We start from the raw sequence: 27152 nt of genomic DNA, 5'->3' as shown, positions 1-27152 counted from the left end.
ACTTTTCAAAAATAGGAGAAAAAGAGGGCGCAATGAGGGGCCTCTTTTTTTTGGGACACCCTGTATTAATGAACACTTCTAGCTCACTGAAAAGCTCTGAAAGCGCACGTTCCCTTTAAAGCGAATCTTTATTTATTTTGCGCATCTTTTGCTTAACCCGGTTAGAGAATTTAACCTCTGACCTCTGATAGACATTTTCATCAACAAATCTCGCGTATGGCAGAGGAAAGTCCCAGGTATTGCAATATATTTATATCAGTGTTATAGGTAAACATTATTGTTTTCTTCCTTGCAGTAGCTTCTGCTGCATCTTTTAGTTGCAAATTATACCTCATCGATCACCAATTTATTATTGTAAAGACAAATTTTCTGTGTGGCGACTGTAGAATGTGAAGACAAAAGGTGCAAGGTTGCATAATTCTGCAGTCTTCTTCTTTGACATTACTCTTTCATGTATGCATGTCTTTTGCTCGAGAAGTTGGCTCATGGGCTTCGTTGCCTCATAATATCTTCCTCTTGAGTACATCCTCACGGAAATATCGCCGTAGGTTGACTTGAGTACTGGCTGGCAATGGCAATGCTGGGTCCGTTTTAATCATCAATAATGTCAATGACCATGATGACATGTTTTCATAATTTACAACAACATTGTATTGACTAAACTAGTCTAAGGTCCGTTCATACTACCACCACATTTGCGATGCGTTGCTTTGCGATGCCGATATATTACTTTTTGCCGCAATTCAATGCAACTCTTTGCGTTTCCATTCCAAGTTAAAATGTATTAAATTTTACTGCGATGATATGGCAATTAGTTTGTAGTACGATGCAATGTAGTCCGAGGTACTCACACCTCCGTCACTACGATTTCTTGCAGTACGATGCAATGTAGTCCGAGGTACTCACACCTCCGTCACTACGATTTCCACCGTCCTCCATACGAAGATCTGAGATGTCTACCTTAAACCTTTCCTGGGTACACATAAAATACCACTTTTTCTCATAAATACCACTTCCTACCATTCCGCACGTGAAGATGGGACTTAAACGAAACATATTTGGTGCATGTTCGTAAATTTTGAGCACATTTGAGGATGTAAAAGACCAGACTAGTGACTGTTATCGTTACCGTGTTTTGAATTCTTCCTATAAATCGATGCCGTCAGTGTGACGTCATCACCGCAACATGAGTTCAGGGTGCCCTGTTTCTACGTGCGTACGGCATTCATGGCCCTATGGTGAGGAAGGAACAACTAGGGCCATGATGTTTCGGGCTAGATGCAATGCGGCACCGCATCGCAAATGCGGTGGTAGTATGAACAGACCTTTAGACGTTCCATGGTTGACATTGTTGTTACGGTTGGGGTTTCTGGCTGGAAAATTTTGCATTGTCGTCAGCTCGGGCATGCCAGGCTTTGATCGAGAAACCTATCTACTATCTATGATGACACGATAGTTAGGCCAAAAAAAAAAAAAATTGTTGTGTTGCCCTCAACCGTCCGACCCTAAATCTTGAAAAATCAGGGGTGCAATTTTTTTTTTTTTTTTAATGATGATTTGTACAGATTTGTTCAAAAACTCAATGTTTTTCACTTCAAATTAATATTTTATTAAAGACTAGTCTTTAATTGATGTCTAACAGGTACCCAGAAGTCAAAATTGACAAATGTCCCCTAATTGAAGAAGCATTATTTAATATTTGAGGGGATTTTTTAAAACTGAAGGTTTAAAAAAAAAAAAAAAAAAAAAAAAAAAAAAGAAATCCGACCGTCCACCCAAATTTCCCATTTTTCCACTTGAGGGCAACACAACAATATTTTTTTTTTTTTGGCCTTACTGTGTGGATACTGGATAGTGTGGAATGATAACTACTTCAATCAGAATTAATCGTCACACGTCACCAATTTTCAAATGCATGATTAACCTCCTGAGCACTACCTGCCAATCTAACATTGCCTCTGATTAGTCAATTACATGATATCTTCACTTTAATCACCAATCAGAATGGAGCTTTGCAAATAATTCACCCCAATTTTTGTGTGTGGTGAAATTATTCTAATATGGCTGATTGGTCCAATTGATTTAAGGTAGTATGAACGGCTAATCAAGCTTGCAGCAAAATAGCCACAACAGCAAATTGGAAATGTGTATTAATTTAAAACTTAGAACAAACTAAAGATAAGTCTTCACTTCACCTATTTTTAGAGTTTCATACAAATTTTACCATTTCTTATGTACTTCTTTATTTTTTGAAAATTACCTACATTTTTCAACATAATATTTTTTTTGGCCAACATGGAATGTGCTATGGTTTCCAAACTTTCAGGGATGGTGTATAAGCTTAATATCTAAATTCTCTCACCAGCTTTTTTGGATAAAGTGTTTCATTTTTTAGAAAATTAATTTTTAAAATTTTGATTTTAGGGAAATTTAGAAACACCTATAACTTAAAATAGAAACACTGAATTAAAAAAAGCTGGCGAGAGAATTTTCTAAATTTGATTACCTTTCATATGACACCTTGTTTGTTGAAATTGGACCTATAGTTAGCTCCAAAAAAATTCTAGAATTTAGGTAATTTAGTGTTTCTAGAAAAAGTCAAGAAAATTGAAAAAAGTACTAACATTACCATTTTATATCACCTTTGTTAAGGCCAATATCTTGGAAAAAATTGCTGTCCTTTATTAAGTAGCATTTTTGCATTAAAATAAATTAAAAACCAGATTGATGCAGTGGGTATAAAGGAGAGAAAATCACATTTAAACAAATTATTTGTTTTCAAAAATTAAGCTAATTTGAAGAACTTGGCAACATGCCAAAAACATGCCGTGTGCAAAGTCTATGGGGTTTTCCAATCACAAAAAATTACATAAGTCAAAAACGCTCTGTTGGAAAAAATTAAAAATTGGCAGGTGAGTTTTTCTCACCCATCTCCACATTCTGTATCATTTTCAAGCAAATCTGAGCATGACACCGTAGCCGTTCATACTACCTTAAGAAAAACTTCTCTTTGGCCAATCGGCAGATTTCTCATGGGGTTAACTCAATTCTGTGTGAAGTTTCATGGTTTAAGAGAGCGTGGCCTAGCGGTTAAGGCATAGGACTGTGAACCCAAGGGTCAAGGGTTCGAATCCCAGGTCCGGCTCTTTGTGTCCTTGAGCAAGACACTTCACTCTACTTGCTTATAGTGCTTCGGAGGGCACTTTAAGCTGTCGGTCCTGTACATGCATATTTTCTCACATTAATGTAGTGTGCACGTTAAAAACGTCACAGGCTATTCGAAAAGAGCAGGGGATCATCCCGGTCATGTTGATTGTACTTCAAAATACACTCATCTACTCTAGGTTCCAGAGTAAAAATAAGTACAGCTTGTCTGTACGCAAAAGCACAATACTCATACATATGAGGGAGGCACTTATAAGGAAGAAGAAGAAGAATGACAATGTTAACAAGTTACATGACTTAAACCCTTCACAATTGATTTTGAGTTAACCAATTAGGCCAAGTAAAATAAATAACATGTAGTTACATGTACGAGGGGGTATCAAAAAGTTTTAGAAATCGCCCAGAAGTGAAAGAGCTATATCAATGAAATTTTGTCAGTGCAATCACTGGTCCTTACGTACACTATGGTGCAAAAATGGTCTCATATGTATGTTTACTTTTTTTACCAGTGGGACTAGATGCCAATAACCTGCTGCCCCAGTTACTGCGCATAAACTGCAAGATTGAGAAAATTGAGGCAAGCAGCGTTATTAAGATCCTGCATTTGAAGGGTTGCAGTGCCTAGAAAATCGATGATGAAATGAAAGTTATCTTCGGTGGTGATTGTGATATTGTCACTGTTGCTTTTTGGAAAATGAATTTTTATTTCATCACAGATTTTTTGGGCACTGTAACCCTTAAAGTGGAACTTAATCATGCTACATGCCTCCGTTTTGCTGGTTATGCAGTTACATAGGCAGGTACTGACATCTCTCTCTCTCTCTCTGGGTCAGATGGCGCAGGATTGCGCTGCTGTGGTCTTCACAAGAGTACGCCATCTACTTCTATCAAAAGCCAAACGTGTTGCACCATACATTCCATGTGATGAAACGTTCTTCACATCATTTGTCCAAGATGTTGATGGGCGTCCCCTTCCACGATGGCCTTCCACAGCTCCCTGAAGAATCTGCTTCTCAACTCCACCATCCTTTCTTACAATGTGGCCAAAGTAGCGCAATTTCCTCTCAATGATGGACTTTCTGATGTTTAAGTCTGTGCCAATCTTATTCAGGACCCAGATATTTGTCTTCTTGTCTTTCCAAGATACTCCCAACAGCCTCCTATAGCACCACATCTCAAATCTAGCACCTGTAAAAAAAGTAAACATTCTTATGAGACCATTTTTGCATCATAGTGTACATAAGGACCAGTGATTGCACTGACAAAATTTCATTGATATAGCTCTTTCACTTCTGGGCGATTTCTAAAACTTTTGATACCCCTCGTATATCATCCCTGCCCTCACCGATTTTTGGTGATTTTCAAGTACCATTTTTTTGTTATTTTTCCTATTTGCTTCAGTACTTTGTTTCTAAAAATGTTATGATGAAAGGACATTAAGTTCTTGGTTATCTTTTAACACTTTCTTCAAGCTAGGGGTAGGGCTTTGGGGAAATAACAAAAATATTAAGGGCCCTCCCCAATTTTATGATGTGTTGACAAACACTTTGATATTGCAATTTTATACAGAAGTGAATTGTAAAAAAATCACATAACAAATAATAAGGACTAATTCCCTCACCGATTTTTGAAAAAGTCCAGGCGATATACATGATATTTCTTTTACTTGGTCTTACTGTCTCACTCGCCGGCATCCAAAATTGAGAATTGCAAAATATTTAATTGTTTGATTTTTATTTGACATTTTCTCTGCACCAGTTGCTATATGACATTTTAATGACATTAATTTGCTACTTTCTTAGTACTTTGATCATCTTAACTATGAATAATTTAGGGGTTCATATATATTTTCATGACTAAACAATTGTTTATGCCCGAGCATAAACAATGTTTAGTCATGAAATATATGAATGAACCCTGTTGATACATACGTAACATTCTGCATGCTGTTATTTTCCTCCACAACTAAAAATATCATAATTTTAAGACTAAAAACTACCAGTTCCTTATCCTTTTTAAAAGTTTTTCCATCGATAATTGTGAGAAAATATTTACTTACTCCAAGTTTCTGAATGCAAAGTGACTCTGGTCCATATAACCATCTGTGTTATTGTAATCTATTGTTTTTCAGACAATGGCTAAGATGGTGACTTCCGAATCAAGTAGAAGCATACCAGATCAACAAAACAATGACTAATATTCCAGACAGGTGGCTCAACTGCCCACGCAAAGGAGAACTCATTGCAGGTATTCTTATCATTCATAAGTCATTGTATAAAAAATAATGCCCAATGAACTGAGTTAAGGGATCTAAAATGAGCGTTTATTGCGTTTAGACAGTATTTTTGTGGGACATGAGAGCACCTCGGACCTATCGAATTGCATTCTGAATCTGAAGCATGTCTTTCTGATATCAAATAATTTTCATTTTTGAAAATCACAATATAATACAAATTTTATGACAAATTATAAAAATTTGATATTTTTCAAATTTTTGATATATAACAGTCCTCGAAGTAAATTATATAAATCTAATGATATATTCTTAAAGTGTATGTAGCAGGGAGGAAAAGCCGACGGTCAATTGAAAATTTTGACCTTTCATATTGAAGATATGGATTTTTTCCCAAAAGACCTAATTTTTTTTGGTGTTTGGGAAAAAAATCCATATCTTCAATCTGAAAGTCACAATTTTCAATTGATCGTCGGCTTTTCATCCCACCTACATACACTTTAAGTATAAATCATCAGATTGATAAAGTTTACTTCAAGTACTGTTAAATATCAAAAATATCAATTTTAATAATTTGCCATAAAATGTGTATTAAATTGCGAATTTCAAAATTCAAAATTATTTGATATCAGAATGACATTCTTCGTATTCAGAATGCAATTCGATATATCTGATGTGCTCTGATGTCCCAAAATAAATACTGTCCAAACGTTCATACCCCAGCCCTTAAGGGATGTACCTGTACCACTTTTTGGCTTCTACCTTTAAAAGCATGTAAGCTACATTGATACCGATGCCACCAATAGAACGAGAAGATTTGCCCCTTCATTTTGCATACTACTACAATGTCTTTTTTTTTTTCTCATTTCTTCACAAAATGTAAAAAAAAGAGAGTATTTTGTTGATTAGTTTAGAGTCTTAATGGCATCTGAAATATGGATTACAATTCTTTGAAGACATCTAGGCAGATATATAGCCTACATGCAAACATTGAAAGGCTCTTACACTTTTCAACTTGCCTAACTACTGACCTCACATTGCCTGATCAATTTGTTATTGACTGACTTTATGATCTACAGCAATCAGGAAATGTTGACAGTCCCACTCACTAGAGGAAATATACAATACATGTAGTGAGAATTTTTTCAAAAGTGATGAGAATTAGACAAAACTATGAGAATTGAAAACAATGTCCTTAAAATACTTGGTATAATCAGATCATATAATTCTTGACTTTGATTGTATTGTCAGGTCGATTTCTTCCTTTCAAGACTCCATTGGGCCCAAGGTATAACTCACAAGTACCGGAAGAAAACCGCTTCCAGTTCCCGATGCTGTTCTCCTATTTAGAAAGTCGCAAATTTAAACTTGGACTTGTTGTAGATTTGACCAACACTACCAGGTAAGGGGCAAGGCATTAGCCAGAAGGATGTCCATTGTCCAGGTGTCATTTGGACGCCCTATTTTCAATTTGGACACCCTAAAGACACCCCTCTGGCTAATGCCTTGGTAAGGGGTAATGCTTTTTGAAATTAGTGAAGCTATATATGTCTAGTGTGTCTTGTCTCAAGTACAAATTACTTAACCCCATGAGAACTACCGTTTTCATTATTGATTGGACCAATCAGCAACATTGTTGGAATAATTTCACCACACATAAAATTGGGGTGAAGTATTAGACTATGCCATAGTCGATTTTTGATAAATAAACATATGTTATTAATCATGATGAACGCATTCAGTTGAACTTGAAATTATACTTATATCTATGACATCAAAATACTAATAAATGGTTATGAAAAAGGTTATTATAATTATATTAGTGACAGTAACAGTAAACTATACGTAGGCTTATATTATTGAATGCAAAATATACACTAATTTCTGTTCAAATTCATTCTTTTGTTGAATCCATGTTCTATTTTGTTTTTGATGCCAGGTTTTATGACAAATCAGAAATAGAAGAGAAAGGTGCCAGGCATTTCAAGCTGAATTGCAGAGGGTAGGTAAAGTAGGCCCTTCAAATTAGTACAATCATTCTTCAATGTATAAGTGTATTTGATTTTAGATACAAGAAGAAAACTGGAGCACCCGGAGAAAAACCTGCGAGAACAAGCATGGATCGGCAACCAAACTCACATGTGGCAATGCGTGGAATTGAACCCGGGCCACAGTGAAGACCACTATACACTTTCTTGTCCTCCCTGTTAAAAATGAAAATTAGAGACATATTATGAGCACGAAAATGAAAATTAGATACATATGTGACACGATCAAGGGAAATGAATCGGATGTCGCTAATATTGATTTTGAGATATTGGCAAAGAAAGTGTTTAAATTCTTTTGTTTTATATTGTTTTCTGAGATTGATAAATTGATGTAACTTTGCAAAGAAAAGTCGTACCAACATGGGGTTTTCAGTTTATGAAAGCTCGAAATGTCCTCTTAAGAAACAAATGTAAAACTCATTTTTCGACCAGGGTCAACATGTGACTCATTCCCCTTGATCATGTCACATATTTATGAGCACCTCTGCCATTCAACCGTGGTGGGAGTTAGAATTATGTTCTAGATCTGTAATTTTATTAATTAGTCATGATTTCTTACCAGAAGGACATTGATTAATGCTTGAATATTTCAAATGATGAGAGAATAAGTATTACCGTATTCATTCCAATAAGCGCCCACAAAAATGTTGAAAGTGACAGATAGATGTTAATACAGTGAAATAGCGGGAGGACTACACATCCAGTGTAAACTGTAATACATTTTCTACATCAGAAAAGCTACTAGAACGTCTCAGGACCCTTTTATAACGTATGTAAATTCATCTCTAATAAACGCCCCTCCCAAAAAATTAGGTAAACCAGGTAAAAAATAAGCGCCTACCCAAAATGACTTTGTTAAGCGCCCTGGGAGCTTATTGGAATGAAAACTGTATTACATACATGTGGAAAACATTTGAGAAAAATAGAGTAGAGAGGATACAATTGATTAAATCTGACACAGCATGATGGCCCTTTAGGTGTTTTCAAGTGATGACTATTTATGTGTATTTTGTTGCAGGCATGGTGAAGCCCCATCAGCAGACCAGACCGCTATTTTTATTCATCTCTGTTCTAACTTCATAGATAAGAGCCCCCCTGATATGGTGATAGGGGTGCATTGTACACATGGCTTCAACAGGACAGGGTTTCTCATTACTGCTTTCTTGGTAGAAAAAATGGACTGGAGGTAAGGCCTAAAAAAATTGTTTGATTGGCGTAACCCGACCGACCCTAAAAATAGGCCAGACCCTAGACTTTTTTACTATTTTTTTTTTGCAAAAAAATAAAAAATACTATTTAATTAAAAGTTCCAAGGCCTTTATCATACGCAATTTACCGCTTGAAATGTGTGTAAATTTTTTTATTTTTTTTTATTCCGACCGACCTACCCTAATTTTTTTTTTATGTTACTATATCAAACTATTTTTTAGGCCTAAGGCTGGGCAAAAGAAAATTGCTTGTTTTCCGTAACCAGACTAAAAACTTGCCAACTTCTAATTTCAGGAATTTTTTTCACACACACAAAAGAAAAAGAATGTTAGTTTATTTTTGTATTTGGTGTAAAATTCTAATTTTCAATATGTCTATTTTTGTCTAGTAGTGTGAAATGCAAAACTATCTATTAATTTCAGGAACATTACATTTACAGTAAAAACAAATTAGATAGACCAACTGACCCTATGTTTAGGTCATCCAAAGCGAGACCTTACGGTAGCTTGATATCAGTCAGTGCATTCATCAAAAATGATTTATATAATTGCATGATTGCGATTAATTGCATGATCACAGCTACACTATAAGAACCTTCATGGTGGTACTCGCAAGTTACTACCACAGAATTAGAGAAGGAGAACCAGGACTCCCTATACCGCCACATACAATCGCGCCGTCAGCTATGGGGAGAAAATTGAGGGTAGACGGGTCCTTGCCGACGGTGCGCGGAGACGAACGAAAACAATTCTACATATCATCTGAAGCGTCTTGGTACTCGCGTATAGGTCGCATCAAATGCGTCTCTCAAATGCGCCCTTCATCTATGTCGCGCTTGCATGACAACGAATGCCTCGAGTGCATTCCGAGGGAAACCGAATACCCCAAATTTTTGCTCCATGCCTATATCAAGATGGCGGTTGAGTCCCGATTCTGTAGTTACTACCCATATCATCAGACAACCTACAAATGTAGGACCAGTATCCCTATATCTTTTGTTGTTGTTAATGTTGGTTTCCTAACAGTGCACTAAAATGGATTTATTTATATTTTGGTCAATTCCAGTGTGGATGCAGCATTGCAAGTGTTCCAAACAGCAAGGCCTCCTGGGATATATAAAGCTCATTACATCGTAGATCTGTTTGAGCGCTATGGAGACAAAGCTGATGCACCATCTGCTCCAGAGTTGCCTGATTGGTGTCAAGGTAAAACTGCTGCAAACTTTACACACGCAAAATGGTCCTCGGGTCCATGGAGAACGACTTGTAATGTAGATATTAAACATTAAATAAACCCGATATATGGATCCTCCCAATCTGTAGACAATTTCCCATCCCACTTCCCAGCATTTTGTGGGAATTCACTTTCATCGATCCTGGGCCAGATGAGTTTTTTATATATCTCACTGTGGTCTCACTGTATTGCCGTTTGTGTAAGAGGCTACTTCAATGTAGATCTCAGCAAGCAAGGCGATATTTGAAGTGGTTTTCATTGATAGTCTATTGATCACACTATAACTTTGTTGCTGGCAGTTAGGGCTTAGTGGTATCATGGTATTAATCTGTGGAGTGAAGGGCAAGGTGGTTTTAGCTCAAGTGTTTACCCAGAGATGGAACCGAGACTGTGGGACAGTCTAACAATATGGAAGTCAAATAAACTGGCAGACACAAGTTACACAAGGTTTTTTTTTCAGTTTATTGAAGTACAAGGTCATTCAAAAGTAATTAAGTAGAACCAAAGAGTACAGACTTGGCCATGTTTGTGTGTTGCTCATGGAGGGCAAATATACCTCCCAATGAGGTAGAACCAAAGAGTACAAACTTGGCCATGTTTGTGTGTTGCTCATGGAAGGCAAATAGTGTACCTCCCAATGAGGTAGAACCAAAGAGTACAAACTTGGCCATGTTTGTGTGTTGCTCATGGAGGGCAAATAGTGTACCTCCCAATGAGGTAGAACCAAAGAGTACCAACTCTGCCATGTTTGTGTGTTGCTCATGGAGGGCAAATAGTGTACCTCCCAATGAGGTAGAACCAAAGAGTACAGACTCCGCCATGTTTGTGTGTTGCTCATGGAGGGCAAATATACCTCCCAATAAGGTAGAACCAAAGAGTACAAACTTGGCCATGTTTGTGTGTTGCTCATGGAGGGCAAATATTGTACCTCCCAATGAGGTAGAACCAAAGAGTACAGACTTGGCCATGTTTGTGTGTTGCTCATGGAGGGCAAATAGTGTACCTCCCAATGAGGTAGAACCAAAGAGTACAGACTTGGCCATGTTTGTGTGTTGCTCATGGAGGGCAAATTTTGTACCTCCCAATAAGGTAGAACCAAAGAGTACAGACTTGGCCATGTTTGTGTGTTGCTCATGGAGGGCAAATAGTGTACCTCCCAATGAGGTAGAACCAAAGAGTACAGACTTGGCCATGTTTGTGTGTTGCTCATGGAGGGCAAATATTGTACCTCCCAATAAGGTAGAACCAAAGAGTACAGACTTGGCCATGTTAGTGTGTTGCTCATGGAGGGCAAATAGTGTACCTCCCAATGAGGTAGAACCAAAGAGTACAGACTTGGCCATGTTTGTGTGTTGCTCATGGAGGGCAAATAGTGTACCTCCCAATGAGGTAGAACCAAAGAGTACAGACTTGTCCATGTTTGTGTGTTGCTCATGGAGGGCAAATAGTGTACCTCCCAATGAGGTAGAACCAAAGAGTACAGACTTGGCCATGTTTGTGTGTTGCTCATGGAGGGCAAATATTGTACCTCCCAATGAGGTAGAACCAAAGAGTACATACTTGGCCATGTTTGTGTGTTGCTCATGGGGGGCAAATTTTGTACCTCCCAATGAGGTAGAACCAAAGAGTACAGACTTGGCCATGTTTGTGTGTTGCTCATGGAGGGCAAATATTGTACCTCCCAATAAGGTAGAACCAAAGAGTACAGACTTGGCCATGTTTGTGTGTTGCTCATGGAGGGCAAATAGTGTACCTCCCAATGAGGTAGAACCAAAGAGTACAGACTTGGCCATGTTTGTGTGTTGCTCATGGAGGGCAAATAGTGTACCTCCCAATGAGGTAGAACCAAAGAGTACAAACTTTGCCATGTTTGTGTGTTGCTCATGAGACAATCCATGAGGTTAGGCGCACCCGGCGACACCTTTAGGCGTAGGTGGAAAAAGACTCATGCAGAAGCTGATGAAACTACTTCCAGAACTCAGAAGGTCCATGTTTGTAGCTTAATAACAAGTGCAAAAATCAAGTACTTTACAGCATTTACAGCGTCTCCAAAACAACGCCACACAGGTAGTTTTTAGTTGTGGCTGCGACCAGCCCTCTGCAGGCTTGTTGCAGTATTGCATTGGCTCCCTGATAATGAGCGAATTTGGTATCCTGTTGTATATTTACAAAATGAAATGTCTCCATGGTGAAGCGCCTTCTTATTTTGGAAATGCTTATTTTTTGTTTACAAAGAAGTAATGATCCCCTTGGTGCTAGACGCCGACTCCTCTCTCACGCTGACTGCACCCGCCTGTCCACTCTGAGATCTCACAAAAAGGCGGGTGATTCTTCCTTTGCTGTTGGTGCTCCTCGCATTTGGAATAACGTGCCATGGAGATCCGTGAAGCGGAGTCTGTGTCTTGCTTCAAGCGTATCTAGAAAACATTTTTATTCCCATTTGTTTACAAAGAAGTAATGATCCCCTTGGTGCTAGACGCCGACTTCGCTCTCACGCCGACTGCGCCCGCCTGTTCACTCTGAGATCTCACAAAAAGGTGGGTGCTTCTTCCTTTGCTGTTGGTGTTCCCATGTTGATTTTTTTTGTTGGTCACTTAGAATAGACAGTAGTCTATGTGTGTTCATTGGTCAAAAGTTGACCTATATGACATGTAGCAACCTGCCTATATGCCACATGTATACAGATGGGTGACTTGGTTTTTATTTGTTTAATTTTTAGGAGAAGATGGATCAGATGACAGGGATGAAGAGGAGATCAAAGCTTCACAGGGTTCAGGGTCCGGTGGAGGAGGGGGACGAGGAGGGGGAGGGCAAAATAGCAGGAATCAAGCAAACAAACACAAAGATGTAAGTACTGAAAACAAAATGTACCTGAAAATATACCTGAAAATGTACCTGAAATTTCCAGCTTCACATGGTTTTTGTTCTTTATTAAAAGGGAGGAAGGGTCAAGGTCAAATGAATCAGCCAAATCAATGTAAAAATGACAGTCATATAAAAACACTGGTAGATGAAAGAGATGAAGGTGAAGTCGGAATTCGCTTCTTCTCCCAAAATGTTCCTGTAAGGTCGGAAATCCTACAATTGTGTTCAGTTACTTTACAGAATAAAATTGTAGAATTTCTTCTGGCCCCCATACACTGCTTAGCACTTGCAGATATAGGCAATGTGTGTTTGACGTCTTGTAGTTCGGTAGTCACGTAAAGCTGTTAGTCCTGTGTACAGGAAGAGTCAAACCCTGCGCACGTTAAGTGTCAGAGCTATTCGAAAACAGAAGGGGATCATCCCCAGTTCTTATATCTGCAAACAATCCAAGGTTCCAGAATCGTGCATAGGTAAACTGTGCATGTTAAGCCCATGCGACAATACTTAAATTTGAGGAATGCACTTATATAGGAAGAAGAAGTCCCTGGGTCAGGGTCTGAAGCAAGAAGAGGTGCTGAATAGGAACAAGCATGTTAATACAAATGATGTTGGATGAATGAGATGCACATGTTTTTGATGCATGTAGAACTAGAGTGAACACTGATGGACCTATTTATCTTAAATCTTTTGCATATTTACAAGGGGTGGACCAAAGAACTTATATAACAACAGGAAGTGGTGCGTATACGCATACTAATGCATTGCGGAAGACACAACCGCCCAGGCATGAACATTAATGAAGCCAAAAATGTGCGGCAATTTTTTGCACCATGTACGTTAAAGATAGCTTTTCAATAAGCAGACGGACTGTAGTTAAGATAACAAAAACAATGTGTCAGTAAGTCTACTGCATTACCTGACAAAAGATCAAGTTGTCTGAGAAAATAGAAATGTGGACAAGAAATGTTACGAATCTGTACCCTTTCGGGAGAGACAATGTCAGACATTGGGTTATCAGTAGAAATATTTTCCTAACATATTGGGCTAACACCTCAGCTATATTATGGTACTTTAAATATGACAGTAATGGATAGAAACATGCAAATGTTTATCATTTTTTGGTAAAAATAATTTTGACAAATTGACAATTTGTACTGATGTAATGATTGAGCTAAATTAATTTTATCGTGGTATGAATAGGATGTGCACTTCTAAGCTGCAATTGTTACCAAATGGTTTATATGATGTTTTTGTAATTATGCTGAGGCTTGTGGGTTAATTATGCCTTTTGTCTGTGAATGGCGCATTATAAATCAATCAGCATTATATTCTGTTTGTTTGTGGGTTTTTTGTTTTCTGTTTTGTAGTTTCCAGGATTTATCATTAATGTGTATTATTTTATATATCCTTCAACAGTTCATGGATGGAGTTACAGGAGTAGAAATGGTGACAGAATTTCAGAAATTGAATATGCTACGTCGTAGGGCAGAAGAGATGTGTGAATGGCGAAGGTGAGTAGATCCATTTGCTCAAACCGTGTTCAAGTAAACAAAAGTAGTTGACAATTTTCAACAGATACTAATGAAGGAAAATATTATTTACCTTGCAAATATTTTCGGTAACCACCTGTTACCATCATCAGGTAGTATTGACTGGCTAAATTGGCTTCTTCACACCTGGATAGTTTAAGGCTTTTTTAGAAGACTTGTAAATTTTTGATTGATCTCAGTCTTGACTTGCTCTTTTTGGGTTGCTATGGACTGCTTGATCTTTCTGCTTAAAGAAGTAGAAGACTAAACAGAAAGATCAAGGAGTCCAGAGCAATCAAGAAAGAACAAGCCAAGTTCAACAGATAGCATCAAGGAATGCATAGATATTTTATTTTTAATTTTTACTAACTTTTAAAAATATTCACCAAAATTGGTTGAAATTTGGAAAGTTTGAAATTTGGAAGCATTTTTATCGACAAGGGCCAGAAATCACACAATGTTTTTCTTAGAAAAGACGTTGTGTTGTGCTCCATGACTATATTGCATATGAAGTATTTTAAGGGAAGTTGGTGCATGTGCAGCATTTATTTGCAAGCGCTAGCTTGAATAACCGCTCTTTTACATAAACGAACAAATCCAGAGGTACATTAGTTGATTCCATGAGTGACTCAAACTTGGTGGAGACGGAACTCTGTGATTCTACCTCATTGTTATTTTCTTATTAACCTGCTTGATTATGATTGACAGGTTTCACTTTATATATATTTTTTATAGGCGAGAGTTCCCAGGTTGCCAGCCAGTGTCAATGGATTTAGACAACATGAAATACCTCGGTCAAAAACAGTACAAAGTCAGCTGGAAGGCAGATGGTGTAAGGTAAGCACACACTAAAGAATTTCAGTGGGGTGTGGACGGGGTTGCTTGATGTAAATCAGTTTTAATTTTAATCACATGATTAAAAAAATCAGTGATTTAAATCAATTTTTTTAAATTTTATTAATTATGTTCAATTTTAGCATGTTGTAGGCTATTTTTGATGTTCTTTATGATTTTTTAAAAATGTTTAAGAACCCCAGGTGTTTTACCTTTACCTAAGATTTATTTCAGTGGAAATCGTCTCTATTTATCTCTTAATTTTCACATGATTTATTCAAGATATTACATCAACAATATTTAACATTTGAGGGACAATTTCTTTGATTTTTATTTCATACTTGGAATGGCCAACTGTGGCATTGTGTTGACTCACTTGGTTGACTTTAGAGGATGTTGTGAGGTTGGGGATAAAAAAAATGTAAAAAATCTGATTCAATTAAAAAATTGTGATTTAAAAAAAAATATTGTTTTGGGTGTGGAGTGGGACTTTGGCTCCTTTATAGCCTCACTCCAATCTACCAGCAAAGTTTCACTAGTAGAATTTTATAATAGTAAGCTCATTGGAATTCCCTATAGTCCTGCTCCAAATGTTGGATTGTCATGCTTGGGGTTGGGGGCAAATAGTTTGCAATATTTCTTGCATATGGTTTCAGCATAGGCTGACATTGCATAATAATGAACTTGTAAGAAATCATGAGCATTATAAATGAAGTTTCACTTTATGGTCCTATGGGCTCTCTACAAATGAAATTTTAGGCACAACCTAAAAGTGCCCTCCCGTAAAATTCCCAATCGTAAATAAAGGCACGGAACCTTAATTCTTGTTGGGATTTCAGAGGCGGGTGCTTGCACATGAATTTTACCCCAAGGCAAAGAAGTCCAAGTGTGCCATTAAGCGAATCTTTACTGTAATGAGAAAGTAATCTGTTTCCAAAATTATATATACTTAGTATGCAATGGTCAGCTGTTATGCTTTGGAGTTTACAGCCGTCAAGTTTGCTCAATCGATAAGGCATTTGACTATGGTGTGAGAGGTTGCAGGTTCAAACCCTGGCGGTGCCTAGTACTCTCTCGTGGAAAAATTGAGTTAGCTTGAAATTCCCTTGGACAGGGAACTTACTGCTAATTTGTCTTGTTGTAACCCGTACGAAACGCGGAGAACTGATCCTGGTTTCGAAGCTTATTTGTGGATTGTCTTGGGTGTGCGCTCTTGAAGCATCAAACTCCCTGATTTGTTGTTTAATGGTTTATGATATGATGTGGTGCTGTCGTGGTCAAGTGTGCTGAGGCTTGTGGATCAATGTCTAGGCGTTGTGCCTGTGCATAGCACACTATAAATCACTGCGCTTTTTTTTTTCTTTTTTTTTTTTTTTTGCAAACCTCCTGGCAAATATTTCGATATTTTGAATAATTGTATAAATATTGTTGCTTTCTTTCAGGTATATGATGTTAATAGATGGAGATAAGGAGATTTATCTGTTTGACAGAGACCACACAGTATTCCACGCACCTCAGCTGACCTTCCCTAAACGCAAGGAACCATCCAAACACATAGCACATACTATCATAGATGGGGTAAATATCACTCTTCTTGCATTTTAAGTTGACTGGATATTTTGACATTTTGATGTTGTTTATCAAAACCAGTGTAACCTAGGAATTGATATCTGAGATATTATAGCTGACAATTTCTTCTTCTTGGATAAGTACACCCTGCTGTTGGCATATTACATATTGAGTGTATGATTATATTAACGGGGTACTACACTACTACACCCCTGTGGTAAATTTGTGACTATTTTTACATGTTTCTCAAAAAATAATAAGACACTGGTAACAAAAGTTATGTACTGTACTGACACGAGTATAGTCCCACCTTCGAGTAAAGTCCGGCCCCCCACCCCAAATTTTCGAAAAATTTCAGAAATTAAAAAAAAAAAAAAAATTTAAAGTTATTTATTTTTTTGGCTTTAGAGTGTCCCTGGACCTAGACCTAAAAGCCGAAAAAATAAATAACTTAAAAATGTTCACCCAAAAACGGGGTGTGGGACTATACTCACATCAGTAGGGTATATTATTGGGCCAAGGAATCCAATTACTACACTGAAAGTTCAGTGACTCAAGACAAGCGGTTCCATATATGATAGGAAATGAGATACATCCTAGCGGTACCTTATTTTGTATCATAAATAACGAACCACTTGCCTTGGGTCACTGAAATTCCAGTGTAGTAATTGGATTCCTTGGTCCAATAATAAACATAACTTTTGTTACCAGTGTGTAATTAGTTTTAGAGAAAAATGGAAAAATAGACACAACTTTTATCGAGGGGTGTAGTACCCCCTTTGTGATCCTAAACTGTGGTGCATTCAAAACTGATAAGGTGGTATTGAAGTAAAACTGTTGATTTGGTGGTTGGCATGGCTTATGATCGCCTTCAAACTTGTAGATTTCAAAATGTATCTGAAAATGATGACCCCTGTTTGAGAAGTTTCATCAGTGAAGTGTCATCAATTATTTTTATCAATATTCAGGTAATTGATAATGGATGCAGGTTGATAGTCTGTAGGGTCAGTAGTCCAGAAAAGCCAATAAGGTGCATTATAGACCCTAATCCTTACTCCAGCCCTAACTCAAACTCTCACCCTAACCCAGGCATAAGCTTTTGCCTGAATTCAGGCAGTTTTGTTAACACATTTTTATTTTTTTAGCGTTAACGCATTTTTATTTTTTAGCGTTAACGCATTTTTATTTTTTTAGCGTTAACACATTTTTATTATTTTAGCCTGTTTTGAGCCAAATTCACACACTTTTAAAAACGCCATTCTCATGCCTGCCAACCATAATCTATAATATAACCCTATCTCTACACCTAGCTAACATTTATCCTAACCCTAGCATAACCCTATCCTAACCTAAAATGCCCTTTACCCTAACTTTAACACTTTTCGGATGACCATTCAGACTAATGGGCTGTTCCCGTGAATATCTTTGAATAAAATGATTTCTTATTTGATGTCTTCCTTTTACCAGGAAATGGTGATAGACAGGGTTGGCAGTCAGATCATCCCGAGATACCTCATTTATGATATCATCAAATTTGAGGTAAGACAACATGGAAATACTAAAGGATAAACTAACAATCATACCTGTACTAAGGATTTTTTGCCAGGGAGAGGGTGAGGGAGCAGGGTGTACAGAATTTCCAAAATGTGGCCCCTTTTCCAAACACTCAATTCTATCCACAAATTTGCTGAATTCAATAAAATACAGGACTTTATTTGAATGTAAGTTCATATGTGCTGGTGATAAATAATTTCAAAAAGGTTAAACTGACATTCAGCACAAAAATCCAACTAACCTTGAATTTTCGATGTTTGACACATCTTCATCATCAGAAGTCCTATGATATTGTGATGGGCTTGTCCTTTTGATGACCATTGGCGGATTTTGGTCGAATGAGGGCGTTGTATAAGGTTGGCAATCCAGTCCTTGATCGCAATTTAGTTCTGGTGATTTTTTCTTGATTTAGATGGCCTACCGCACTAAACGGGAGTACTCTCTATCATCCTTGGCTAAAACCTTTGTGGATTCCCAGTCAATGTTGTGGCAAGAACCTGTTTTATGCTCTGCAACAGCAAAGGGTTTGCTTGTTTTTGCTACTGGCAACATTGCATCTGATACCATCAGACTTCTTCAGGCAACTGATCCGCAGTTCATCCTAATTTACCACCTTAAGGGGGTACTACACCCCTTGTCAATTTTGTGCCTATTTTTGCATTTTTCTTACAAATTAAAGTGCATTGGTGACAAGTAAGATATGTATATTATAGGGGCAAGGACTACAACTACTGCACTGGAAATTTTATTTCAGCACAGACAACAGTTGTGGAGTTACAGTAAAAAATGAGGGAAAACCAATATTTGATCAATAAATCAATAACTACTTGCCTTGAGTTTCTGAATTTTCAGTGCAGTAGTTGTAGTCCTTGCCCCTATAATATACATATCTTACTTGTCACCAATGCGCTCTAATTTTTGAGAAAAATGCAAAAAGAGGCACAAAATTGGCCAGGGGTGTAGTACCCCTTTAAACTATTTTATCTCTTAATTCTTGTAGCAGTAATCTTTACTTGGTTTGTCACATATTTTGCGATACCATTTTCTCAACTTTAGGCAAAAGGGTAGAAAAACGAATTTACTTTCTTGTGTTTTCACGTGTATTTCAATGGGACGATTATTTAGTGGTGTGCCCCATATACAATCAATCTGTCTTTCCATTCTTAGGGACAGCCCGTAGGAGACTGTGACTTTGATAGGCGTCTTTTCTGTATAAACAAGGAATTAATACAAGTACGGCATGAACACATGAAGAACGGGCTCATAGATAGGACTACGGAACCATTCAGTGTAAGGGTAAAGCCATTCTGGGATGTCACCAATACCAGGAAGGTAGGTTGTAAAAACTTGAAATAATAGAGAAAAACAGTCGGCTCTCAACACACGATATTCAAAATTTCCGTTAAATGGTTATTTGTGCTCAATTGTCGTCAGCCTTCATTGTATTACTGGGACGTTATTGAATTCGACAATTTCGGCGCCCAGGAATTTTGAATATCATGTGTTGAGAGACAGATGTTTTTATTCGTTTTTATGGTCACTATGAGTTTGTTTTAAATAAAACCATGTGATTAGTGCTTGATCATTATTTTTCTTACATATGAGGCAAAATGTTGTGATTGCCAGAGACTTCCTTTAAAATCACTCTCCTGTGACAGGATTTTGAATCAGTGGGGTTTGCAAGCCATTTAAAAAAGGGTAGTGAGCAAAACCCTTGCAAAAGAAATCATGAAGCATTGATGCAATTCATCGTGCTGCAAAATACTGCATTGTGGTATCACAATAAAGTTAAATACATTTAAACTTGGAAATGCGACAATTAAGTTGTGGCAAAAAGTAATTGATATATTGGCACCGCACTGCACCGCAAAGCAACTGCAGCGTAGTATGAAAGGACCTTATGACTGGCGTAAGAATGAAGGCATAAGGAATCGCAACCTTGCAATTATCTAATCAATTATGAACTTACAATTGAGTAGATATGGACTGGAAGGTTACATCACATCCATTATATTGCAGTCGGGGGGGGGGGGTATGGGGCATTTCTAATGTGATAGCATATATCATTTGATACTGGATATGTTGAGCTTTAATGTAGATGTATTATGATGAATTATTCAAAATAATTGTCGAGAATTAATCAAACAGTACATACTTGAATAATTTCCCTTACAGTTACAGAATTCAGTTACAAGTACATGCAGGCTTTTTTTGCCTTTTTAAACCATTGCATTTGACAACTATGATGTGTGCTTACATTTTCAGCTGATTGAGGGAGGTTTTGAGCAACAACTTGTGCATGAAACAGATGGTCTCATCTTCCAACCATTACCAGATGTAAGTTTAGGGTTATATGTTAAAAAAGAGAGAGATTAGATGCACATTGAGATGTAGATACATCTAAGTGCATTAGACAAGCATTAATTTATGTAATTTAATGCAATGTGATGCATACATGCATTTAATTTAATGCAATGTGATGCATACATGTTTGAAAAAACTGTGTAGTATGCAGCGTGCAGTTAGACACATACACTCAGTGTATTGGTATATTTGTAACATCTTTCTGATTGACTACGTGGTTTTAGTGTACTAATGTTCAAAACACTAGCAATCATCTTTAGGACTGAAGGGTTCAGTTACTGCATTAGTTCTGTCCACCCAAAGTTTAGTCTAATATGCCAGAAATGAGTTTATATCAGCATATAATATTGCAAAATGAAGCTAAGTTTAGATTCCATTTTGCTTCATTCTAGTCTAGTACTAAATATGCTGGTGAAGAGCAAAATATTGACATAAATTACATCATCAAAAACTGCTATTTTATAATTGTTAATGATTTGATTTCAGAAATATATTCCTGGCCGTTGTCCAATAGTCTTGAAATGGAAACCACCTACTCAGAATTCAGTGGATTTTAAACTCAGAATAACCAAAGTAGCTGGAGAAGGGTAAGTTTACCAAATAGGTTATATCACAGAATTAAAGACAATTATATCAGGAGTCGACTCGACCACCATCTTGATACAGGCATGGAGCAAAATTGGGGTATTTGGTTTCCCTCGGAATGCACTTTAGGCATTCGTTGTCATGCAAGCGCGACATGGATGAAGGGTGCATTTGAGAGACGCACTTGATGCAACCTGCACGCGAGTACCAAGACGCTTCAGATGAGACGCAGAATTGTTTGTGTTCTTCGCTGCGCACTGTCGGCAAGGACCGGACTACCTCCAATTTTCTGCCCATAGCTGACGGCGCGATTGTACGTGGTGGTATAGGGAGTCCTGGTTCTCTTTCTCTAATTCTAATTCTGTGGGTTATATAGAGAGTCTGTACCAGGGTTGCAGCACTCTGAACAAACTGCCTGTACAATCTGGAGGACAACAATTCACAAAATGGCTGCTTGGAAAACATGAAGGTGTATGGGTAAAATTGTACACTGGTCACGTCACATATGGGTAAAATTGTACACTGGTCAGGTCTTCTATATGTGTGCTGTGTAATGAGAATAGACTGAAGAACCATATATTGACCCTTTGCACGGTCATCTCAAAAACAAGGTTCACCTGCCAAGGGCGTGCTGTGTGTGCGTACGCCTGTCAAATGTATGCTTTAATTACCGCGTATGCTTTGCAAAATGCACTTTTTGCGCATGCGTTTGCAGGGAGTACCTCGTTTTGGTAGCAAGATGGCGGATCCGTGCAATGAGCGAATGGGGCTGTTGAACAGACAATTCCGGTTTTTGAAGCTTTTGATAATTAAATGCAAGAGTTAATTGCATATTTGTACCATTGGTATAAATGTCAAAAGTAAGGGATATAATCAGTGTTAAAAATTTAAAAGTAAATCAAATATAGTTATCCCCATCATATACTTTGTTTGTAAAAGGTTATTAAATAACCTATAGAAAAGAGCTTCCAGAAAAGATGTTTTTATTTGTGTCGCCTGCTTTATTTATGTCATATATGGCTCATTATATCATGCAAGCACAGTTCTTATATATGGTCTAGCTCTTACATGGTCCAGATCCTGTGTTACACACTATTTGTCCTCAGCTTTGCGAGCGGAGTGGCATCTCTCTATTTTAGTACTCTCAGCATGGACGAAAGAGATAAAGACAAATTCCAAACAGTCAAAGTCCCGGCATCACCTGATAATGAGGGCTGATCTTTCCATGAAATGCAACAGGCAAAACTAAGATGTGCGTACCCATGTCAAACTTGTGTTACATGTCCCATTTTTTCCTGGGTAGTCTTGCAACCTCTATTGGGCTATTCCAGATGAAATCCATACACCCCCTGTGGAAGACATGACCTTAATCTCCCGCACAGGGGGTGTAGTTTTCAAATGAAGTCCCATATTCAGGTAACTCAGTTTGAAATTTACACGCCCTGTGTGGGAGATTACAGTCATGTCTTCCACAGGGGGTGTATGGGTTTCAACTGGCATAGCCCATTTTGAATTCATCTGGCTGTATGTGGGTGGGAAACCCCCAAATTGAGGATAACAAATATTTGGAAATAAGGTTGATGCAAGTAATTTTTTCTCTCTTTTGTATAGGTTAGTCACTACTACCAAAGGATTATTGTACGTGGGTCACCATGACAAACCATTTGCTGAAATGAGGGTAAGTATATAAATAGAAAGATCCATCCTCTAGCATCCAAGCTCTAGTGCAGCATTATGTTGTAGAGTTGAGTTAGGTACAGTATAAGATTTTCTTTCAATGCATATAGAAAGAAAATCGCATGTAGCGAAAAGTAGCAAAGCCCATGTACCAGCATAGGAGAGCTAGCACTGGTTGCTGAGACTCTGTGGTTTACTGGCACTTAGACAGCACTAATCATTCTTTTGACAACAAAGACGTCAAAATATTAGATCGTAAAAGCAGATGGTTTGAGAGAGGAGTCAAGGAAGCAGGCTCGAAAAAATGTTAATTTCCCGGGAAGCAAGCTAAATTTCCCATAATTTATAGCATGTTTTTATACAAAAAACACAATTTCCCTCCAAATACCAGAATTTCCCTCCAAACACCAACATTTCCTGGGAATGAGCTTCCCAAATTCCCCACTTTTTTCGAGCCATGCAAGGAAGCGATTTATGTAAAATGGGAGGAGCCTGAGGTTTGGCTCATCTTCGACCTGTGACACAACATCCGCATCACAGGTCAACAAACTTTTGTCGTGCTAACATCAGTTGGCCTGATGATGATGCATCCGAGATAGGATGTGAAATATTGCCACTCATAAAAACATGCAGTCCAGTACGTAGATCTGATTATAATTTCAAGTTCATAGTTGTTATTACCGGGATGAATGATAATCTTCATAATCATATTTTAATGTGTATGTTGTATTTTCATTGGTAGGTAACAAAAGAGCTGAAAGTGTACGACAAGAAAATAATTGAGTGCAAATTTGAGAATAACCAGTGGGTGTTTATGCGAGAAAGGAAGGACAAGAGCTTCCCTAATGCTTATACAACTGCAATGGGTAAGTGAATCAAATATGTGACCAGCTCCAACAAAACCCGGAACAAGTTGTTTATAGGCATGTTTTTGAGTTATATGCCTTTAAAGATGACATTCCCATAAAAAAATCAAATTTTGGAATTCTTAATTTCATGGTAATTGACCATGGGACTGAGTGGACTTTCAAATCCTTGAAAGTACTTATTAAAAAGAGGTTTATTTAATCAATAATTGACAGTTGAACTATGATAATCCCTATCCCAGATTTCAATGTAGCAGGTCGGCAAAAATATCAAGGTATCATTTACAAAATTATCCATATCTTGAAAAATATTGATGTTATGTGTATTATTTTGGTATCATTTTGAAGCTTATTGTCCCCATGCTTGTATTTTTATTCAAATCATGAAATGTCAAAAATGCGACTTGTTCCTGGTTTTGTCAGAATGGGTCACATATAATAGTTGTATGCAATCTAATCAATTTAATCCCATAGTACTCAAGGTTTAATGGTACGATCACAGATTATTTTGTTCTGGTATTGGCTAAGGAAAAAGTCACCCTAAACCAGGATGGGAACCTTAGACCTCCATGACTGTGGGCCAGTACTATTACCAATTGAACCAACAAGGAAGCTTATGAGTATGATGCTTTCATTTTGACAGTTTATTCACATAACCCCCATTGGCACTACGGGCCAAATTATTGTCTTCTAAGATCTATTTTGATTGGTTACAAAAAGGAGTATATCATGTGTTGAGCCAATCAGAGAAATTGTAAGAATATTCTGTGGGCTGAAGGGGATTAAGATTAAAATTGCTGAGAGATCTAACTTTTGATTGGTTACTCAGATGATTATATCAGGTAATTAACCAATCAGGGGCTTTGTAAGAAAGGTAGTAGTATAGTGCCTGTAGGGTTTAAAAAACATAAAAGAAACATGCAGTGATTTATAGTGTGCTACGCACAGGCAAAATACCTGGACGTTGATCCCCAAGCCTCAGCACACATTACAGGTTGTTGCTGACCACTACGGCCCATATCATTCTACATACCATAAAACAACTCCGCGACTTTGCAGCTTAGGAGCGCACGCCCTCGACATTCCACAATTAGCCATCGCAACCAGGATCAGCTGCCCAAGTTTCATACAGGGTACAGCGAGACAATTAGCAGTAAGTTCCTTGTCGAGGGGAATTTCAAATTGACTCAATTTTCCACGAGAGCGTATTAAACCACTGCCAGGGTTCGAACCCACAACTTGTTGTACCATAGTCAAATGCCTTAACGATTGAGCTAACTTGACTAAACTACTGCCAGGGTTCGAACCCACAACTTGTTGCACCAAAGTCGAATGCCTTATCAATTGAGCCAACTTGACTGCATAAATGTTAATATTATTCTCATTCCTCACTGCAGGTGTGTGTAATAGTATTCTAAATCCAGTCACCAAGGACAAACTTCTGCAATATACCGAAGATCAAGCATTGAAACCAGAACTGAAATCTGCTCCCAAAAGACCGCATCAACGTCAGCAGCAACAAGCAAATGCTAAAGTTGCAAGGACTCATAGTGTGGATGAATCTGGTGAAAGGACAGATAAAGACTTAATGCCACCTCCCCCGCCAAGGTTTTAGCAGTAATCTACTTTGAAGGCATGGGATTCACTGACATGGATTGTTTGCCACAAAAAAAATCGGCAAGTTTTTATCGTGGGATAAAATTGATTCATCAACGTCTTTTACGCGATAAAGTAGTCCAGATTCCAGAAAAGTACAGCACTGATTTTGTGGGATTCATAAAATATTATCCTTTTTTTGCCAAATGAAACCAAATTCAAACCAATTTTTGTACAAAGGTTTTCAGAATTGTGCGTATGGGCTAAGAAATTACTCTTGATCTTACCATTTTATTTTAATTTCTAGTAATTGGTTATGAAATAGAAATAGAAAAATGTGTTTGCTAGAGAAAGTATATTGCATAGACTGAAACTTAACTTTGTAGAAGTCTTTAGGTTTAGTTGCCACAGCATACAAAAATATAGACCATAAAACACATGCTTTTGGCCCTTATTTCCAAAGACATGTTTTTATAGTCCCAGCTGAAGGATTAGGATTAGGGTGGGCTATGTTTTATTTGGCAAGACTGGATAATATTATTTTAATCCCAAAATTTAGTACCATACTGTACTGTTTTTATACCAGGTGAAATCATTCCCTGCCAAGCAGCTGATCAGAATTGGTTAGCGTGAACATATCATTGCTCAAGACTTCTTTGAATTTATCGTGCGATAGATTTTTTTATCCGGGAGGTCGCAAAATACTACCTCAAGTTCTATGGCAGTTTTTAACAAAATCGCACATCTGGGTATGAATCGGGCTAAGAAGAAGAAGAAGAGTCATCTGAGGAAAGGAGTTGTACAAAATTGTGTATAGCTGTGTTTGCTTGTACACAAAAATAATTTACTTTTGTATTTGAATTGTACTAGACATGCAGGGAAGATACATTTCGTGCAAAGATATCATGTTTGCTGTTTGCGCACCATTCACTGTGAAGTGAAGTGCATGCAATATAGACCTGGGGTCCATTTTGCAGAGATTTACAACTCTTTGTAAATTCATTGTTACATGTAGTTACAATACATTGTAAAGTCAGTTTCACAAAGAAGATTTACAATTGATACGCATCGCATGTGACAGGACTTTATAACAGGAACACATCGTAAAGTTAGACACCACGGCCAAATTTATTTGATCTCTGGATGACTTTTGCTGCTTGTTATTATTGAACTATCCAGTAAATAATCAGAATTAATGGTACATTTGTATTGGTGAATATCATCATTTCGTACAAAGATTCATGTTTTGTCACCTTTAACAACAGTGAATTAATTGTGTTTGCAAATATTATAAGGATCGACGAAGTATTGATGGTTGATCAAAAGATCGAACTAAACACTGCACAAGAAATAAGTACCCCCTCTCAACATTTCGTCATAACATTGTACGGTTTTGTTTTCTACCAATAAATTTAACTTTGAAATAATCATATGACTGTTTACTAAGTGTTGTGCGACAATTAAAGATGTCCATGACTTCAGGGCTGAATGAGCCCAAATTGAAGACAAAAACTGCCCTTTCCAAAAGTAACAAAGTAGGCCTATGCTTGTCACAAAAGTTGATTCATGGCTTGTTACCGATGGCAAAACCCATGTGGTTGAGTGCAGTTTAAAATCCTCACCAAGTGTACATTTACTCTAATGTGTATCGATTCTTGACCATTCAGCCATGCAAATCCCCTTCTTGGTGCAGAGTTCAGGCTCATTCAGGCATGAAGTCATGGACATCTTTCATTTTCACACAACACTTAGTAACCCAGCAAACACAAAAACGTTTTAAAAACGTTTTAAATAAGTTATATTTTGGCTTTTGGTTTAGGTAAAA

General features: G+C 37.5%; 1 protein-coding gene across 1 annotated transcript; it reads left to right on the top strand.

Moving 5' to 3' along the window:
- Window positions 1-167: 167 nt before the first annotated feature.
- LOC140159363 (mRNA-capping enzyme-like) lies at window positions 168-27152 on the top strand. Its single transcript, XM_072182811.1, has 17 exons — window positions 168-267; window positions 5297-5412; window positions 6650-6800; window positions 7338-7400; window positions 8465-8632; window positions 9721-9860; window positions 12608-12735; window positions 14170-14264; window positions 15018-15119; window positions 16559-16694; window positions 18153-18224; window positions 19407-19571; window positions 20505-20576; window positions 21090-21190; window positions 22800-22866; window positions 23608-23731; window positions 25129-27152. Exons 2-17 carry the CDS (start codon window positions 5355-5357, stop codon window positions 25344-25346), a joined length of 1860 nt encoding a protein of 619 aa, XP_072038912.1. The 5' UTR covers window positions 168-267; window positions 5297-5354; the 3' UTR covers window positions 25347-27152.

The sequence above is a fragment of the Amphiura filiformis genome, chromosome 8 (assembly GCF_039555335.1).
Source record: "Amphiura filiformis chromosome 8, Afil_fr2py, whole genome shotgun sequence".
NCBI lineage: Eukaryota > Metazoa > Echinodermata > Ophiuroidea > Amphilepidida > Amphiuridae > Amphiura > Amphiura filiformis.
This window is presented reverse-complemented; position numbering and strand designations above follow the sequence as displayed.